Raw genomic sequence first — 19,097 nt, 5'->3', positions numbered from 1 at the left:
AAAAAAAAAAATAGTCCTTGCTCATTTGTCATTTTTTTATAAAATAAATTTAAGAGGAAAAAATAATTGTGTTTCTAGTCATTATTTTTAGTTTTGGTTTCAGTTCAGATACGTTCAAGAAAAAATTATTACTTAAGCTTTAAAGACCAAATTACATCACTAATAAACTCTCTTTACTGTTTGATCAATTAAGCAAAAAATAAGGAATTTTTTTTTATATTTTCAACAAAAAAAAACTGTTTATAAAAAAAAACACGATACCATTTAATTTAATTTTCAAAATAGCTTGAAGACATGGTTACATAAAAGATAACATGTCATTTCTCTAGTTTTGTTTTGACAATCATGCATATTTTAAAGATTTTTTAATTTAATTTATATATGTAGGTACGATGTATGAGATTTGAAATTATAAACGTCAAAAAATATACAAAGAAATGTGTAAATACTAGTGATGAAACTATTTCGCAGACTGATTCTTTTTTTTTTCTTTCGTGACTTAAGATTTTTTCTATACTTGTTTTAACTGGTAATTTGGTCCACACTGTGATCTCAGAGTGTAGACCGAAATTTAATTATGGACCGACTTTTTTAGTTTCAATATTTAGAACGACTTTTTTCAGCTTAAATCTAAGGACTGATTTTCTCGTACGTTCTGATTAATGTACTATGCAAATTTAATAGATACTAAACAATTAACTTTAAATTATGCTATCCTGCCTTTGTTCACAATTTTAAACATACATGATGTCATTTTCAATTAATCTATCGAATTAAATAGTCTATAGAGTCTAAACCAGGGGTGTCCAACATTTTAATATTATAGCACACATTGTCATTTGAAATATTTAAATGGGCAACACAACATACTACATTAAATTTAATTAAAAATTGCTTCATAAAACAAAACTATTATATATATATTTATTTCAAATTGAGGTCTGCTTCAAAAAAGGCTTGGCTCATTTTTTTTTCAACTTTTTGAAAAAGTTAAAAGTTTTGCTGTGCTACATAATTTAGTCAAATTACCTTTTTTTTAAAAAAACAGAATTTTTTTTCTGTTTTCTCATTAAAAAAATTTTCCTGAGCGAAAATTATTTAAAAAATTCCTTTATTTCGGAGATAATTTGCGTTCTACGCGTTTTTATGAAATTGTGACAATTTTGTTAAGTGAGAATGCGTAGTGTTCTGCAACTAAACATTCAGCGGGCCAAGGGTGGTCATCCCGAATTTTACGAATATATGAGATCGAACTAGGTCGATTTTGTTTTGTAAAAGCGATCTAGACCGAACTTCTTTAGATACCAAATAGATGAGTCCACTAAATATCATACTGGTCTCAATAGGGATTTTTCTTACCCGATTTGGACCAATATTTTGGTGAATATCATGGTCGATTTTCTCCCCTATCCTGATTTAAGAATTATACAAATATGATCTACTAGAAAATATTATCCTACATTGGCTGCGTTATATTTGAGTCGAAAATAAGTTAATAATTGGGACATTTAGATTGTTTGAATTCTTTTAATTCCTCTCAGTTGCTGTCTCTATTGTTCCTGTTACTGCATTTCAAATCTGGCTAGCTTCCTTCCTAGCAGCGTCCCTTTCTCTTTTAGTTAATTTTGGAGTGGGTGATTGTTGCTTCCCAGATGGAGGTTGGCACCTTCTACTACTATTGACCTTGATCAAATCAGGAATGTGAACTCAGCTACTGACCTTGCTCCTGGTCCTGCTTCTTGTTAAGATATCACAGGAGTAGATTGAAGGACCCCTCTGGATCATGGACGTGGAGGTGAGTGACTCTTGACTGTTGGAGGAGTAATCTATGTATAGGACTGTCAAGATAATTACAATATTGACTGATTGTGACAAGCTTACTTGTGTACAAACCTTGGCTGAATGTTCCAAGGAGAGCTCTGATGATGAAAGGATATTAAAGTTTACATATTTTTTGAATGTAATGTATTGGTCTAGATATAACTGGGTATTAATATGTATATAACTAAATAAAAGAATTTTACAATCACTAAATCTATTAAAATGGAACAGTATTATTATTTTTAATAATAATTTAAAATCGAAATCTAAGTAAATATGTATCATTTTGATGCCACACTACATCAGTACAACAATTTTCAACTTAAAGTGTTGTTCAATCGAGAAGATATCGCTGCATACATACAAAGATACGTGAGTGTTATATTATGTAGAAGATGTAAACGTTTAACATCATATTATGTTATTCTGACAATAGTTACAAATTTAAAACATACATAATGTCATCAATTATTCATTAATATAATTTGTTTGGACCAAATTTTATAAAACCGATCTACACCCATTTTTGGGAAGACCAATCCATCATTTTCAGAGCAAACCCAACTCTAATACACATATGAAATATAGATCCTTTTGATAATATATCCCACTTTTATTTAATATATATCTATATGAAAAAATATTTTAAAAGTATTATTCTAACATAGAATATCCTTTCATTTGAATAATGAAATGTAGAATAAGTAGTTTTTGAAAATTCAGATTTTTGAGTAATTGTTAAAAAATAATATTCAAAGGAACATAAAAAATATTTTTCGCCAGATTTTATGTAAAAAAAAACGATTTATCTCAATTCTTGTATGAACCTGTCGTTTTAACACTTTTTTAGTTTGACAATATTTGTGTAAAACTGGAAAATTATAATTATACAAAATACACAAAACTGATTTATTTTACTATAATACAGAAGGAGGACCCAGAACTAGCAGTATCATGATTAAATAACGATAAACGTGATTTTATAGAATAAAAAAAAGGACAATTAAATACCAATTGATGATACCAATGTTTAAATTTCATATTTAGGTACATATTCCCCCCCCCTCCCTCCTTCACATGCAATAAAAGCCTCAACATGCCAGTGAACAGACTGGCACCTCTTGGCGATGTGGGCTGTGTCCTTTGTGTAATACGCTATTATGATGGCAGCTCGGAGTGAATCCAAATTTGCAGAAGACATTCTTCTAGTTCTACAAGGTACCCAAAAATGCAAAGTCCAGGGGCTTGATTTAATGTATTATATCATATATTTTTAGTAAACTTTCGATAATAATGTTCTGTCAAGAAGAAACATATTAATTAAGATATCAGTATTGTATTTGTTCCAAAAAAAATTAACATTTTCAAGACCTTGATATTATGAGCAAAGAAAATGTGCCCTCCTACCTACCCGGAACTCAACCCCATGGACTACCATGTGTTTTGGAGAGAGAATCCAATGAACGTGTACATATAACTGTCGACTTCTTCAGACATTCCATTCTCTAGTCAGTGGCCAACATGGACTAGGAGTTCCTCGTCAAGGCTTGTCCCTGGTTCACGGCCAGGCTGGAGACTCTAGGTTCAGAAGCTGGGGGTGGTTTGTTTGAGTGATTGAGTTCACTATCGATAAAATAGCAATATTTATTATCCTACAATTTCCAAATTTAAAATCCTTACCCTCAATACATTACAATATGTTTTATTTTCCTTTATTTTTTTAAAAGACAATTAAATTAGTCTTATTCAAACTTTTGACAATTGTTTATTCATCTAAAAAAGATAAATTTTTAAAAATTACTCTATTTTGACTAATAATAATCATTTAGAGGTTAGAGTGCTATTTTTTTCAAAAAATGTGAAATTTTGAAACTTCGATGTTAATGTATAATTTCTAAGCATGGATCAATATGATTTAAATTTATATTTCCACAAATTTTTTAAAAAGAAATGTTATTATCTCCTCAACATTTCGGAAATAAATAATTTAATAATACTTTAATACATAGGTCAAACAACTTACCTCAAAGGATGACAAACTGCTTTGTACCTCTCTGCCGAAATGGCTACCACCATAAAAATGGATCCAGTCTGAATCATACCTTTCGTGGGATGGAAAAAGTAAGGATATCCTATTCGATACCAAAATGGTAAAATATATCCCGGAGGTAAAAGAGAATTAATGATTGACACTTCAACAATCATACTCAAAAGACTCAAAGAGTCAACCACAGCCAGTCCCATCAATAGTTTATTAAAATTCCGATTGGTTTTAGTGCCTTTCAGCACGAGAATAGTGATGATGTTTCCACAAAGACCGAATATCCCTACACTCAACACGGCAACTCCCTGAATCCAGAAGCGCGCTGACTTAATCACTGGATTATATCTTCGCATTGATTCATAGCACTGCAAATGAGAGCTGGATGTAAGATTAAGAGCGGATGTAGAGTTAAAAAGTCGATGCATTTCTCCAGATAGACATTCATGAAAAGATTCTTCTTTCTTATCGCAAAGGTTGGACAATTGATCCACGTCTGCAAAACGATCAAGGCATGCCTCTGTTTCGACCTGAGTGATGAATTCCTTTTGACAAATCTTCATTACCTCATTTCGGAGCTGATCTTCCAGGAGCAATAGCTCTTCAATCGAGTTCTGGGCTTCCTAATAAAAATTTAAAAAAAAAGATATAGAATTTGATTTAAAAAAGTATAATTTGCATATATATAGCTTTTAAAATAATATGATTATCAAACAAAAGTAGGCTTACATTTATGTTGAAAAATTTTTAAAGCAAATATCACAATTGAAAATTGAGATATCCTTAAAATGAAAAATACTAAAATAATGACATAAAAATCGATTGTTTATCGATATTTCTACCCTAATCCTATCTTATAGTAATAATATTAAGCCTTGTACAAGGTACAACGACATAACTTCTTTTTTATATTGCCAATCCATCGAGCTGTAGAAGTAGAAGCGGATTGTTATGGTGTCATTCTAAAAACAAGACACTAAAGCAGGAGTCAGCAACCTATGGCACGCGCAAAGTACAGCATATTCCCGTTTGGGTATGTTTTTTACCATTATTCTTGATAGTGGTACACTCATTAATTATAAATCCTGAAGTTGGCACTCCATTTCTCAAAGGTTGCCTACCGCTGCTCTAAAGTTTTATTGTAAAAAAAAAGTAACTCCCTTTCATGGGTTGAAATATTGTTGAACGTAGATTAACTGTAGAAAATAAATATAGACAAGGAATGGTTTTAGATATTTTTTTATAAAAAAAAACTAATTGCAATTTAACTCTTGAGTTTCAGTTGGTGCAATTTATGAAAATCGGTTAATTGCGTAAATTTCTAATATACAAAAAGCCATTTTTACATTTCATTTCATAATTTGAAATTTGCAAAATTTTTGAAACCGGAATAACTCTACAAATATCCAAAAATTTAAAAAAAGACATGTTACAAATTATATTTTGCATCTTTTTTAATTTACTAATTAGCCATTTAAAATTTTTTAATGGAAAGTTATTTAAAGAGAAATTAAAAAATCACACACCACAAAAGTTCGGTTTATTCAGTCCATAAAAAATGGGGGACGTCGCCAGCCTGATTTGTCTTTGAAAACTTTAAATGTGTACAGTTATTATTAAAGAAAAATAAAAGTTTTATGATTTATAAAACTTGTTTTATTGCCTTTTGGAAAAAGGAAGAAATGTTGTTGCACTCGATAATATGTAGGAAAAAATTACACTTATTAATATATTTCGCATCAATGTGTATAAATATATACTGTATAAATCTAGTCAAATAGACAAACAAATTAATTTTAAAAAGTTTGGATTATCAATAAAATTGTTCTCAGGCTCTAAATGATCTTGTATAACTGAATTTTTTTCCTCTACATTTATATAGGGCATGGTTGTGTACTGAAGACTACATTCCCATCGAGTTCAGACTCGTTCCGCTCCAGTTCAGGACTGCATATCAGTCCTAAAACTTATGAAGTTTGTTCTTTAATGACGTAACTCAACTTTATTTCTTATTTATAAATCAGTTTTAGTTCTGAGAGTCCGAAGGACTTGACTGGACCGAATAAATCAGGACTGGCAGAATGCTACAAATATCCCCGCCTCTCCAAACTTGTGTCAAATTTCTTAAACTAAAAATCTTTTAGAACTCATTTGTTGGTAGGTATGAAAAATAAATGAAGTAAGAAATAACAAAGAAGAGTAAGCTCTTCCTCAACACATATTTTTATATATCACCTGGATTGGCAGTGAAATAATAAAACAAATAATTGTCAGACAAAAAATGAACATCAAAGAAACAATTTAATTTGGGATATGATCCCTGGATGAAGTCTGCCGTATTTTTTACTGATATTTTTAATGTAAAAAGTTTTAAAAAGCAGCAACATCTATTTTAGTACCGAACATATGGATATATATAGTTTTATCTAGTTTAGTTTATTTACAAAATGTTAAGATAATTTTTATATGCATTGATTGATTTTGTAGAATGGTTTCCTTTATCTCCATTAATAAAGAAAAGATTATCTTTCTGTCTGTATGAAAAACTGAATGTATGACATGAAAATGAGTCACCGGGTGCACTGTATATAGTGCTCCATTATATTTGTATCGATGAAGCAACAATGTAGTCGTATTAATTAAATATTGCAGGCGTGTCCATATAGCATGGAACGTGTATACAGTGTGCTTGATGTAAATCATATAAATATTTTTTTTTTTAATAAATGAAATAATAATCTAGTCTTATTAATTAAATATTGCAGGGGTGTGTTTGTATAACATTAGCACTTTTTCTGTTTTTTTTGTTATTGTTATACTATAATTCATGTGCCTTTTCAGTATATGATAAGATTTGAATTAAATATAAACACTAATATGTTAAAATGAATAGGTAAGTTACATAAGCAAAAAATATATCAATAAACATTATAGTTTATTATTGAATCCCTAAACTAAAAAGAAAATATTACTATAAACATGGTGAACTTATAATGTACATTATTACATGCATTTTCTTTAAAAGATTCATAAAATTTGTCCATAGGTATAAAAATATCTATTTTGGAACTAAAAATTGGTTCAATTTCAGTTGCTAGAACACAATAAAGAATTGTGTAGTTCTCATTGAGCAGTGTAATAGGTCTCCAATTGTTAATGTCCGTCGCCACACCTTTCTTAGAGATAAGAGCAATCTAGCCTTTGGTAAGTGATTTTGGAAGTTTCCCATAGATTTCCGTGGACTTTCCCTGTCGAACTAAGTTGGGAACGCCCTCATCCATACATTGGGTAAAAATCCTTCCACCCACATCATCGGTTACAGCAGCTTTAATACCATTTTTGTATATTTGGAAATGCGATATTCCATAAAATGGTATGTGTTCCCGATTTAGATCCAAGAAAATTAGGTCTATCACCACCAACAAGCCTTTAGAGGAGTGACTGTTAAGCTACGTTCAATATTATATTTTATTTTTCTAGGCCCGGAGTTAGGGTAGTTTATTGTCCTCAAAGTAAACACATAAAAGTAACATCAACATAACTACCCTCTAAAACAAACAAATGCCCAAAATAACCAACATACAGATGTTTAAAATAGCATAAATTATAAAAAGCCTACATAAAATATTTACATTACAACTACAACTAGTTTATCATTTAAAATAGACCATTCATAATCAATAAAACTTCCATCCAGAGGGTTTGGTATCTTTTCAATGAATAATAGTCAATAAACTGTAGATACAAATTTCAATGTAATAATATTAGCTCTCATTAAGTGTGACGATAAGTAGATACCCCCCTCATCAACAATTTCTAAATATTGTCTAAATTTTGTTCTTCCATTCTGTGAATAAGGGCCCTTCATGAATAAATGAATATCATCCTCCTCTTCCTCCTCACACAGTCTACAAATACTTGTACCGTTCTTTTTCACCAATTGATTTGTAGGCAGTGAATTTGTAATCAGCCTATAATTTACCCACCATGTCTAATGGAAAATCAGAGGGTTTTGAATACTTTTTAAAATGACATTGGCGCATTTGTTGATCTCCCATCTCTTCCTAAATTTTTGCAAGCCTCTCCTTCAAAAAACTCCTTATTGATTGGGAAAATGCATTCACAGGTCTTTCAGGACAAACAAACGACGCATTTCTTTTAAATGCGTATACATTTATCAAAATGAGCCCATGATTTTGTAACTCCTCCGATTTCATATACCCCGCCACGCTCCATCCCCTTGGAGTCAGTTTCCTCTCACCGTGCTCTTCAAAGATCGGCAAGACTCTTTGGTTTCGAACTAGAAGTTCTGCTCCTTTCATACCCAATAAAACATTCTCAAGTAACTTCGAACATACAGCACCTATACCACTCCAAAAGCTCCGTTAATTTCAAATAATTTAATAACGTCGGCATGATCCTATTCAGGATGGTCATGTAAATCATAGCTATATATTCTTTTCATATCCACCTTATGATGCTTGCCCATGTACTATGACTCCCATTCAATCTTCTAAACCATCTGAAATTACTCATAATCCAGCGTTTCTTGGTGTCTACAAGCCCAAGACCACACAAGAACTTCTTTCATGAAGTCTAGTCCATGATATTGTGCTACGCATTTTTCCATCGAAGATGAATCTTCTCTTCATTTGGTCAATTACTTTTTCTTTTTCTTCAGTGAATGGAACAAAACACATTAAATGACTAATCTTGGACACGATCATTTGATTCCATATAAGTACTCTTCCAGGCAGATCCAAACGGTAATTTTGAAAGTGAAAGCACATTTGTTTCACTCTACTTTCTATTTCTTCAAAGTTTAGGTCACTTGTTCTCCCGACCTCTATATCTAATAGCTTAAATAGTGTAAATAGCTAGAGTAGTTTTCCTTAGCTGTGATTTTTTTTCTTCGGTTTCCCTCCCCATAGTGATCACTTCAGTCTTCTTTTCATTTATATTTGTAAAAAAATTAATTATTGATATTTTTTTGGATTAAAAGAAGGGTTCAAATTATAAATTAAACGAGTCTGTAGTATTTTGATAAAATTTTCGTCCTCCACTACCCATCTGGGTATTCTAAACCTTTTCTTAGTCCAACTACGATCAATATCGATGTCGATCATTTTATGATCCAATTTAATATGAAGGTGATAGCGTGTCTTAATTATCTTCTGAATTTAGAAAAGGAAACTTTCCACCTCTCGTATTTACTGAAATTATTTTATTCACTCCCATGTTCATTTTCTTATCTCTAGAAAACGGCAGTTTGTAAAAACCTTCAATACTTAATATTTAAAAGGCTAAGGTCTTTAAATATAAATATAAAGATAAACCTAACTATTTGGAGTCTTATATCTTTCTGCGGGAAAATACAAAAAAACCTTTGGTATATTAGCAGGATCTGCAACAACGTACACAAGAAGTCCCCATCCCTCCCTTCTTATAATTCTTGTATTTAAGTTCTGCCTCTTTATTTAATGGATTCTTTTTTAATGAGGTTCAAACACATCTCCAAATTGCTTAAACCATTCAACCGCTCTAACTTCATTCATCCTTTCAAAAGTATTGACCATTGCGATCATGACCCTTTTTTCTTATTAATACTAAGTTTGTAAATTCCTTTTAATCTCAATTTTACATAGATAAAGTTTCTTTCAATATTTTTAACTCTATATATGTGTATTTTTTTGAGGTCTTCAATTATACCCTTATATCAATAGGAAACTTTGAATAGAATCCAACTTGATGCTGTCCAAACTTTGGATTCGCTCCGGCAATTTGATGGTCTTTAAAATCGAACAGAATAGCCATATCGTATACATCAACATGTTTTAGTCCTTCAACACGAAAATACTAATTATGATGACAAAGATCTCTCATTTAAACCTCTTGTCCTAGTCAAGAGTTTTCCCTTAATACATATTCCTGTCCCTTCATTTTTAAACTGCTCTTGAGTAAAGTATACGAGTCGTTCCTTCTTCACGCCCTTCAGACGGATCAGGAGATCTATGAGGCGGGCGCTCAGACATACTTGTTGATATTTAATAAAAAGAAGATCAATATAATAAACTTCTTCTCTCACCCTTTCGATGACAAATGAATCAAAACTGTCCATTTAGACAGAAAGGATAACTGAACGATGTCTTCACGATCCCGAAAAAGACAAAATAAGTCCTTAGAAACACATTGACACCAAAAAATTAGTGTAAAAATCACATAAACCACTTGAATAAAAATATTTAACACAGGTATGAATCGTAGACAACTGCACGCGGCAGATACATAAAAACAACTTTCAGGAATTTATCTTTCAAATTATCCCGCCTAACAGATCCCAACCTTTTTTTTAACCCCACGTTATATTCACTCCCACCTCTTTAAGTTGATCCATGACAGTTTTTTTTTTGTTTAAAAGACTACCAACCAAGATTTGTTAATGCAAAATAGACGTGGATAAAATTAATGATTCTTTGTCGATAGAGTTTTTCCTTTTTTATATTTAGGTCACATAAAGCAAGTTGCATATTTATCAAAACCTTACAGTTTCGGTTAGCAAATTAAATTAAAAAAAATTGTGAAACCCCAAGGGAAATTTTCATTGCATCACCCTGTTTCTTTCTCAAAAAAGGTAATTGTAGAAAATATTTTCTACTAAATGAAAATAAATAAAGAAAAACAGGGTTCCTTTATGTTGTTCAACACTAAATACATACATAGTGTGTTTTATGAGTTAACACGATCGTGGTAATAAATATATATATATTTTTAAAACAAACAACAAATTGAGAAATCATAAATTTTTTTTTCTATATTTTTTTAAAATAATAATATAGTTTTTATAGGTAAAGTTGATTTACAAGATGTTTGTACGAAAGAGAACAATTGATACTATTAATTTAATATACAATAGGGACTTTCTGAAATAATAACAAATTATAAAATAATTGTCAAAATATATATGATATAAAAGAATCAAAATATAACTTTAAATTTGACGAACTTCAAAATAAAACGCCTAAAAACGACTCTAATTGGGCCACATGTTCTTTAGTGTAAAATAAAAATATGGAAACAAGACAGGTTTTATTTTCAAATTTTTTCGAATATCGATTATGGGCATTGCGGAAGAGTTGCCAAATGATATGAAAATGCAAAATTCCTTTTTTATAGGATGTCTTCTTTAGGAGCACACCTTGCTAAAAGTTTGAAAGAAGACAAAAGTTTTTTACTTCGTCAATAAAGATTAATACACAGCATTATTTTACTTATATTAATTATGATAGTTCTAATCTATAAAAAGCATTATTTTTTTTTTCTAAAGCTACCCTATGGAGAAAAAATAGATAATTGTATAATAGCTTTATTCGTTCCTTTCTGAAAATATAACGAAAATGGATGCATGCCAAACGCGGATCATCACATTTTTCTAACTTTTTTCTCTTTTTTTGTTCCATAAGACAATTTTAGAGGTTAAAAAATGTCTATAAAAATTATGTACTACAAAATATCTAAAAAATTCTCTTAGTATTCATAATGACAAAGTAAAGAGTGTTTGCCCTTTTTCATAATTTGATCGAGATGTGCGACCTAAAGATGACCACGTAGGACAATGCAATTTTATATAGGTAATTTATATGCCATATGACAACATTTCTGCACGTAATCGAAATTATAAGAAACTTGGAAATCAAACTGCTGTAATTGATACTCTAGGTACTGATAATGAAAAATTTTCAACAAGGATTTCAACCATAGCCCCTGACATGTGAACAATAGTCACATGGAAGATTGTGTTATATTGGAGATATAAGAATTCTTTTATTTTCTACTTCTATGATTGCAGGATCTTGAAGTTCTAAAACAAATTTCATTTATTTTATATTACATTACATTGTGTATAAATTGTGCGTACCTAATAGTTTAAACTATATGGCGTTATAAACATAAGACTTCAATTAAAAAAAACATATGTTTTCTGATTGTTTGAAATCCAAAAAAATCCATTAAAGTAATGGATTTCTTTTTACTATACCTTATATATACAAAAATATTTAAAAAAAAAAAATGTTGAATAATTTTTGTAATATTATTTTTTTTAATGTGCTCTTTTTTTATGACAAACTAAAACTTTTGTAATTATAATCAAAAATTAATCAATTTTATCTATTTTTTACATTTACAAAATTTAAAATTGTCTTTCATAACATCATCAAATTTCTAAGCTAATTCCCTCCAACCTTGCTATACTAAAATTCAGTGAATACCACTCACTCTACGTGCATGTGAATTGCCCTTAACAAAATTTATTTGTTATTTTTTTAACATAAAAATTCTAAAAGTATTGAAATACTGTTACAATTTTTTTTATCTGAACCACTGCAAAAAATAAGTTTTGTGACAACACTACTCCTGATCTATAACTTCAATACCAAATTAACGTTCAAAAAATGTTATTTCGTATTTTTAGGCCTTTCCAGTCCATTATCTACTCCAAATCAATAAAACATAAAAAAAGAACTAAACTATTAAAGTATAAATGTTATAGATAATGTATAGTTTGGTTTATTCATTTATGACCAGGAGAAAAAAAAATTATTGACACCGTTTTTATCTTAGGCTTTTTGATTAGACTAACTAATGTTTTTTGAATAAACATTAGTAAAGGTTGGATATCAATACATTTGGATAGAACCATATAATGTTTTGATAGCATAGCTTCGATTATACATTAAAGTAATACATTGTCACTCTTCGATACTTTAATATGATAAAAGCAAAGTGTAGAAAAAACAACTGAAAATATGACCTTCAAACCTAATTTAAAACGTAGATCCCATTCTAAAATATATAAACCCTTAAATGTCCTTTGCGTAGGTTTTGAAGGATTTTTACATTGGTAAAATTTATACCATTATAAATTTTATTGTTATGAAACTGGATCTCCTTAGCTTATTTTTTATGTATAACATACCTATCAAATGAATACAAAAATAAATCACTTTCAACTATACATAATGCGTTATTGTTACCTTTGATCGTTTTGACCCCTACACATATACTAAAAAAAATTGTATAAAATTTTTTTGTTTTTTAAAGACTTCGTAAATTTTTCCTTCGGTTTTCCTTTGTCGTACATTTTTATTCTAAATTACGTTTATGTACTACCTAGGTCAATTTGACCCCAATGGACTTCAAAGGATTTTAAAGGTTAAAACTTTACAAGAGTTATATTTAATTTCTAGTGATATATCATTGTGGTATAAAATTATAATGCAGAAAGTGATAAATGAAATTTCAGAGATCCTTCTAATAATATGTGAATAATAAAAAACTGTAACGATTAACCCAAGGATAAACTATACTTGCTTAATTTTGTGTTATTACGGTTCACGGTTTATTATAAACTTATCTTTCGATTAAGAGTGAATATTAATCATAATTTACAAGTCAATGGTTAAATTTATCACGTTTATTAACATCGAGTGACATGACATTTGATAATAAATTCAAAATTGTAGCATACAATATTTTGAGTAATATGTAATCCAATGAAGCATCTAAAGTAACGATACTCTAAGGAAAGAGGCAACAACCAAATCTATACTGCCAAAAAAGTTATCACCTTGAAGTCTGATAGATTAAAATATTTAATTGTGTTATGTTCATCTTTTGTCTCGCGTCATTATTAAAGACTGTATTTTTGTGGAGAAATATTACAGTTTTCTACTTCTAGCACTCTACAAAAATACCATCCCTTGGGGTTTTCTGATCAAAGTGAGTAAATGGGTTAACTTGGATACATGATTTGTCTTGTCGTTTATTTTCTTAGAGTCTCTTTTAGCTAAACAAGTTTTTAGATATGAGTTATCCAAATTGACAAAAATAATGATATCCACCGTTATGTTAAAAAAATTAACAAGGTCGCCCTGACAATTTACTGAATGCTTAGAGGAGAGCAGTTTATCTGTCATACAGTTTGAGGGGAGAGAGGAATTTTTGATCTAAAAATTAACAATGTATCAACCAATGTCTGTAGCAAATGCTTAGTGGGTCATATATAAATAACAAAATATCAAGGAAAAAATAATACCCGCCATAATGCATCACCCATATATAAACTCTGTCTAAAGATGTTTTTGGTGTAGAGTCCTTTCTTGCACTTAAGAAGAGTCAATTGTATTTTTGCTCAAAGCAATTGTCGGTTTCTGCTGGCTTCTCCTGAAAGGGTAGTCCAGCTTTTGGGGGAATTTCCAAAAATACAAGGAACTATTGAGTCTACTATTACTTCCCTAAAAGGATTTTTTATGATGCTGGAAAAGAAGATCTATTGGAATGTTCTATGGAAAAGAATAGGATGAAAATTGACACATCAATTACAAAGACGGGCAAATGATTTATGCAAGGAGATGTAATAAAGAGAAATGGATAATGTAATCACATATTTGAAGGCTTTTTCAAAGTTATAAATAATCCTTGAACATTAGTTTCTTTTTTATAAAGAAGTATTCAAAATGTAATCACGTAAAAGTATATTTTCTGGACTGTTTGTTTGTTTTAATTATTTTTGGTTAACAATATGATAAATATGAATAATAAGGATGAAATTTATGAGCTCTGTCAGAATCTTTAAAATAGTTTTAGGAAAAAGTAATTTCGTATTTTTCAATTTATTCCAATGTTTATGTAAGAAATGTTAAAATCATCCGATTTAAGACAGGATTGCCCCGTTCTATTCAATAACTTGTTGTTAACGAGAACCCAACTTCATGATGCCTTTTTCTTAGATGCCCTAGTACCTAATGGCAAAAAAATTAGGACCACCAGTTTTCACAGAGCTCTATTGAGAAAAAAGATTTTATCGACATTTTCGAAAACAGGTCTGCCAGTGTGTGGCGTATCATTCACCTCCAATACACCAGAACGAAATCGCTCGAACCACTGTCGTACAATATGAACTGTAAGAGTGTTGGCCCGTATGCATTGCAAATGTTCTTGGTAGCTTTCGACATGTTTTCCCTTTCAGGTAGTAAAAATGTAAAATATGGCGAATTTCTTGCTTTGAGACTTCTATACCCGACGCACTACTTCAAGACTGAACCGACCAAGCGCAAAACTATCGAAAAACGTTTTTAATACACACTCACCCCCCTTACAATACCTTATCAGATGATCTGATGTGACTAATAATGAACAAGATATCCTTAATTCAAAAAGGCAGGAAATACGAAATTACTTTTTGCATAAAAACCTATTATTAAAAAAATATTCCAAAAACTAAAAATATTAAAAAAACTATTTAGTAAAGCTTCAGTGTATCGTTTTGAAAAAGAAAATATGTGGGCACCATATTGCTATTTTTAACATATGCATAATATTAATGGAATTTAATTGACTTTTAATAACCCGAGTAATGCTGGATATCCCGCTATTTGCTTATACTATTACAATGTTCTACTTGTTTGTTTTTTACCTGTAAGGCTTCGTGGTTTGTACAGATTTATCTGTAGTATCTGTAAATAAAAACTTTTATTCAATATTATAAATTACTAAGATGAAAAGAAAATATCCATTGTATGTTTAGGATTTTGCTTTGACGACCTTAAAAAGTTTTTTAGTCTTGACAAAAGGCGTTTTATTTTTATTATTATTGTATAAGTATACAAAATACAATATTTTATTGTAAATCTATAATTTATTTTTTGAGGGGAACTAAAGGAAATTTCCTAGGAAATCATCTGTTTAATCTTTTCATATTATAAGATTCATCAAAAAACCATTGAGGAATCACTCTGTTAAAAGTTGACATTGTAAATGTCTCATATTTTTTATAAAGAAGAGGTACATGATTATAGTGCTGCGCGAGTTGTATTGTAGCCCACGGGAGAACGTGAACAATTTTGAAATATCAAGATCGTTAAGAAAGTAAAAATAATTATAGTTTAAAAAAATAGGACTTTAGGCTAGACTTTTTGTAGTTGCAAGAAGAAGAATATAACTCATGGACTGAAGAGTCCCGGGCCTAACAATGAAAATACATTTTCCTTTCGAAATTAGCATATCTTAAATCATTAAAATTATTATTTTTTGTTTTCTTATTTTTTTATTCACTTTATGAAGTGGAGTTCCCATAGCACTTTCTAATCCATTGCTTACCCTGAACGGTTACCAAGAAGCAAAGTAAAATTAAAACACGAATTGTTTTTTGATTCATTGTTTTAGATGCCCCAAAAGTTGCGTCACATTTAGAATAATAACAACACAAACTATATAACATATTGTCCTAAGATTTTGACAGGTGTCTTTTGAAGATTAGTACTAACTGAAAATGATGTGAATTAAGAAGCACCATCTATGTGTGAAGCCCAGGACTTTTCAAGCCATGTGTTAAACGTGACAAGATATGCAAAAGACTGTTACACTGCCTTTAGCTATTAACTTTTGTATGTTTTAGGGATATTAGTTTCACAATATAGCCATCAATGGAATAGATTAATTTTTTCCCTCTGGATGTTAGCATAACATCTAAAACTAGACCAAACACAACAGCTATATTAAACTTCTCATGATCAGAATATCTATTCTCTCTTTGCCTTACTAAACCAAGTACCCAAGTATAAATCATTGTCACAGTCATATTATTCTTTCTCTATAGTTGCATTGTTCTATTCTATCTATCATTAGTCTTTCATTCTTGAGAAAAGATTATGTAGTTGTAAGTATAAAGGGCTTGTACTTATGAATGACGGAGAGTAAAACTGAGGAACTGTTTTCTACTAACTTGCTCATGATGTTTAAAATAGCTCTATTATTCACATATCTTGTCGATATTTAATTATTTTTCTATGCATCCAATCTTTGTATTATCAATTACACAATTAATATAAAGAATGACATTTTGCTGAAGACATTTTTATTAATAAATCATAGTGCACTCCTCGGTATTTATGTATAATAACATCAACTCTTGATTCTTTAAATTTAAAATGATGTTCCATTCAGTGTATTAGGGCATTTTATTATGTGACCATGAGATACAATTGTAGTATTGAGTGTGTTGATTAATTGAAACATTTTTCCTTTTCCCAAAATCTTTCTAATTGTAATGAAAAATCTTTAAAAGTAACATTGATTGAGTTTAAGAGCCATATAGGTAATAAAAATAATTTATGAATGAGTTAAAATACACCACCGGGTGCAGTGCATATAGTGCTCCCTGATGCATATCACAAATGAATACAATATAAAGAAAAGACTAAAGGAAGTATAGTATACAGGGATCACTGTATGATATGAAAAAATCTTGCTGGTGTTTAGTTCAACTGATATTAAAAAAAAAAAAAAAAAAAGCGGAAGTACTTTATATAGAATGAAAAAAAAATGTATGTGACATTATAAGAGATTAAGCAAAGAGCTAAAGTACTTCGTGGTTTCTTCAATTCATATTATTCTTTTTTTTTCTCATTTTGTTGTTATTATTTTTTTAGTCTTGGGGAGAGAACGTCTTTGTAGTGAGTGTGTTGTTAGGTGTGAGTATGCTCATGAAAAACGCCAAAGATCTCTGCGGGAGTGATCTTCTATATTGTTAAAGTAAAATTTGTCTTTTAGCCGACTCTTGGTAACTTTGTGCAATACCGGATAATACGGCTAGTAATATTCAAAGTAACTTTACAGAACCATAGAAATCCAATCAGTTTAATTAAAACTAGAAAGAAATACATTCGTAACATTAAAACAATATAATTTTTCCTAAATTTAAAATAAGGATGAAGGTTGAAACCATTTTAGATTTTATTCTATACTAAAAACTCTTTCCCTTATACTCTTTTCAACAATCAAGTAATAAATTTCATTAATGACAGCCATTTAAAATATATTGTATATTTGAAAAGGAGAGAAAATTAATGTGTTCTTTCATCACTAAACAGATAATAATTTAAGAATGGAAGCATTCCTTTTATTAAAAAATACATACCAAATAAAAGTTCCACCTTAGACAAATGTATAAATTTTTAAGTCTACAAAGAGGATTGAATTCATTTATGGTAATTTTTTAATAACGCTTATAGTAATACGAGAATTTTTAATCTATTTAGTAGCATTAAAATTATAAGAAAGAAGAAGAAATTTTTTAGAAACTTAAAAATTAATTTATAAGTTCACCTCTTTGTTCTTTTGCTTAATCATTATTTGATATTTAAAGAAAAGTTTTAAGAAGTTTATAATTATTTTGAGAAATATTTAGTTAAAAAAAGTTTTCTTAGAAATATGAAACATTAGATCAGTTAGCTAAAATATTTAGTATTTTATGTTACATTACAAGTTTACAATTTTTATGATTTGGAGTTTATCCCTATATCATTTTCAATTCAATATGAGAATAGTCTAATTCAAAATGAGAATAGTCCAATTCAAAATGGAATAGTCTAATTTAAAATAGGAATAATCTAACTCAAAATGGAAATATTCTAAATTATTTTAGGGCTGGAATATTTAAAATCTGCTTGTATATGTTATAACTTTTACAAAATCGCAATTTTTACACAATTATGGATATAGATACATTAGGGATTAATTATATAACGTTCAGAGAAGGAGGCAGGGAGTATACAAAATTGACAAAATATAAGATTTATCATGATGTAGGGGTTAAATTTTTTGGATGTTTAAGCAGACCTTATATACGAGTTGTATGTATGCCCCCATATATTAGAAAAAGATGAGTTTTGTATTTCACCAATTTGATTAAATTGTCTTATCAGGTTCATTTATCTCTCTCTCAAACTAGTAATTATAATACAAACTCGCTAGATACATCAAAATTTCAAATTTTGTATTGACTGTTTAAAGTTTGATTTTCGTGTCTTAAATACATCTCAGTAACTTGAAGAATTAATATATTGAGAATGGAAGCATTATTTTCATCCCAGGAAAAAAAAAATGGAACTAATTACTAGTTTTGAATTAAACGGTGATTGGGGAGCTAAGGTCACATCATTCAAAATCTCCATATCCACTCCACATAGATTAATCAAAAAAGGAGACAAAAAGGATAGTAGAGGAGGTAAAGGTTACTTCAAAGTCAATCAGGATCATTTGGACTGCATGGTGTACCTACCATTGAGGGAAAACCTATAGTTACTCTATGAGAAATGGTGTCTGCCGTAAGAAATAAATTTGGAATACAATTATTCAACAAACAATATAAAATCATCTTGATTAAATGATTTATACA

The 19,097-nt window shown here is 29.6% G+C and overlaps 1 protein-coding gene across 2 annotated transcripts in view; it reads right to left on the bottom strand.

The window, feature by feature from the left end:
* Positions 1 to 19,097, bottom strand: part of LOC121125564 (uncharacterized) — a 204,991-nt gene that overhangs the window by 27,197 nt on the left and 158,697 nt on the right. Inside the window, exons 1-2 of one of the 2 annotated variants that reach the window (XM_040720760.2) lie at positions 9,948 to 10,090; positions 3,845 to 4,485 (exon numbers count right to left, since the gene is read on the bottom strand). In XM_040720760.2, the coding sequence (XP_040576694.1) occupies positions 3,845 to 4,485; positions 9,948 to 9,980 (674 nt within the window). In that variant the 5' untranslated portion in view covers positions 9,981 to 10,090. Of the gene's footprint in view, positions 1 to 3,844; positions 4,486 to 9,947; positions 10,091 to 19,097 lie in introns of those variants that run through there. The other variant, XM_040720759.2, reaches the window with a different exon arrangement.

This window comes from Lepeophtheirus salmonis, chromosome 10, assembly GCF_016086655.4.
Source record: "Lepeophtheirus salmonis chromosome 10, UVic_Lsal_1.4, whole genome shotgun sequence".
Lineage (NCBI taxonomy): Eukaryota > Metazoa > Arthropoda > Copepoda > Siphonostomatoida > Caligidae > Lepeophtheirus > Lepeophtheirus salmonis.
This window is presented reverse-complemented; position numbering and strand designations above follow the sequence as displayed.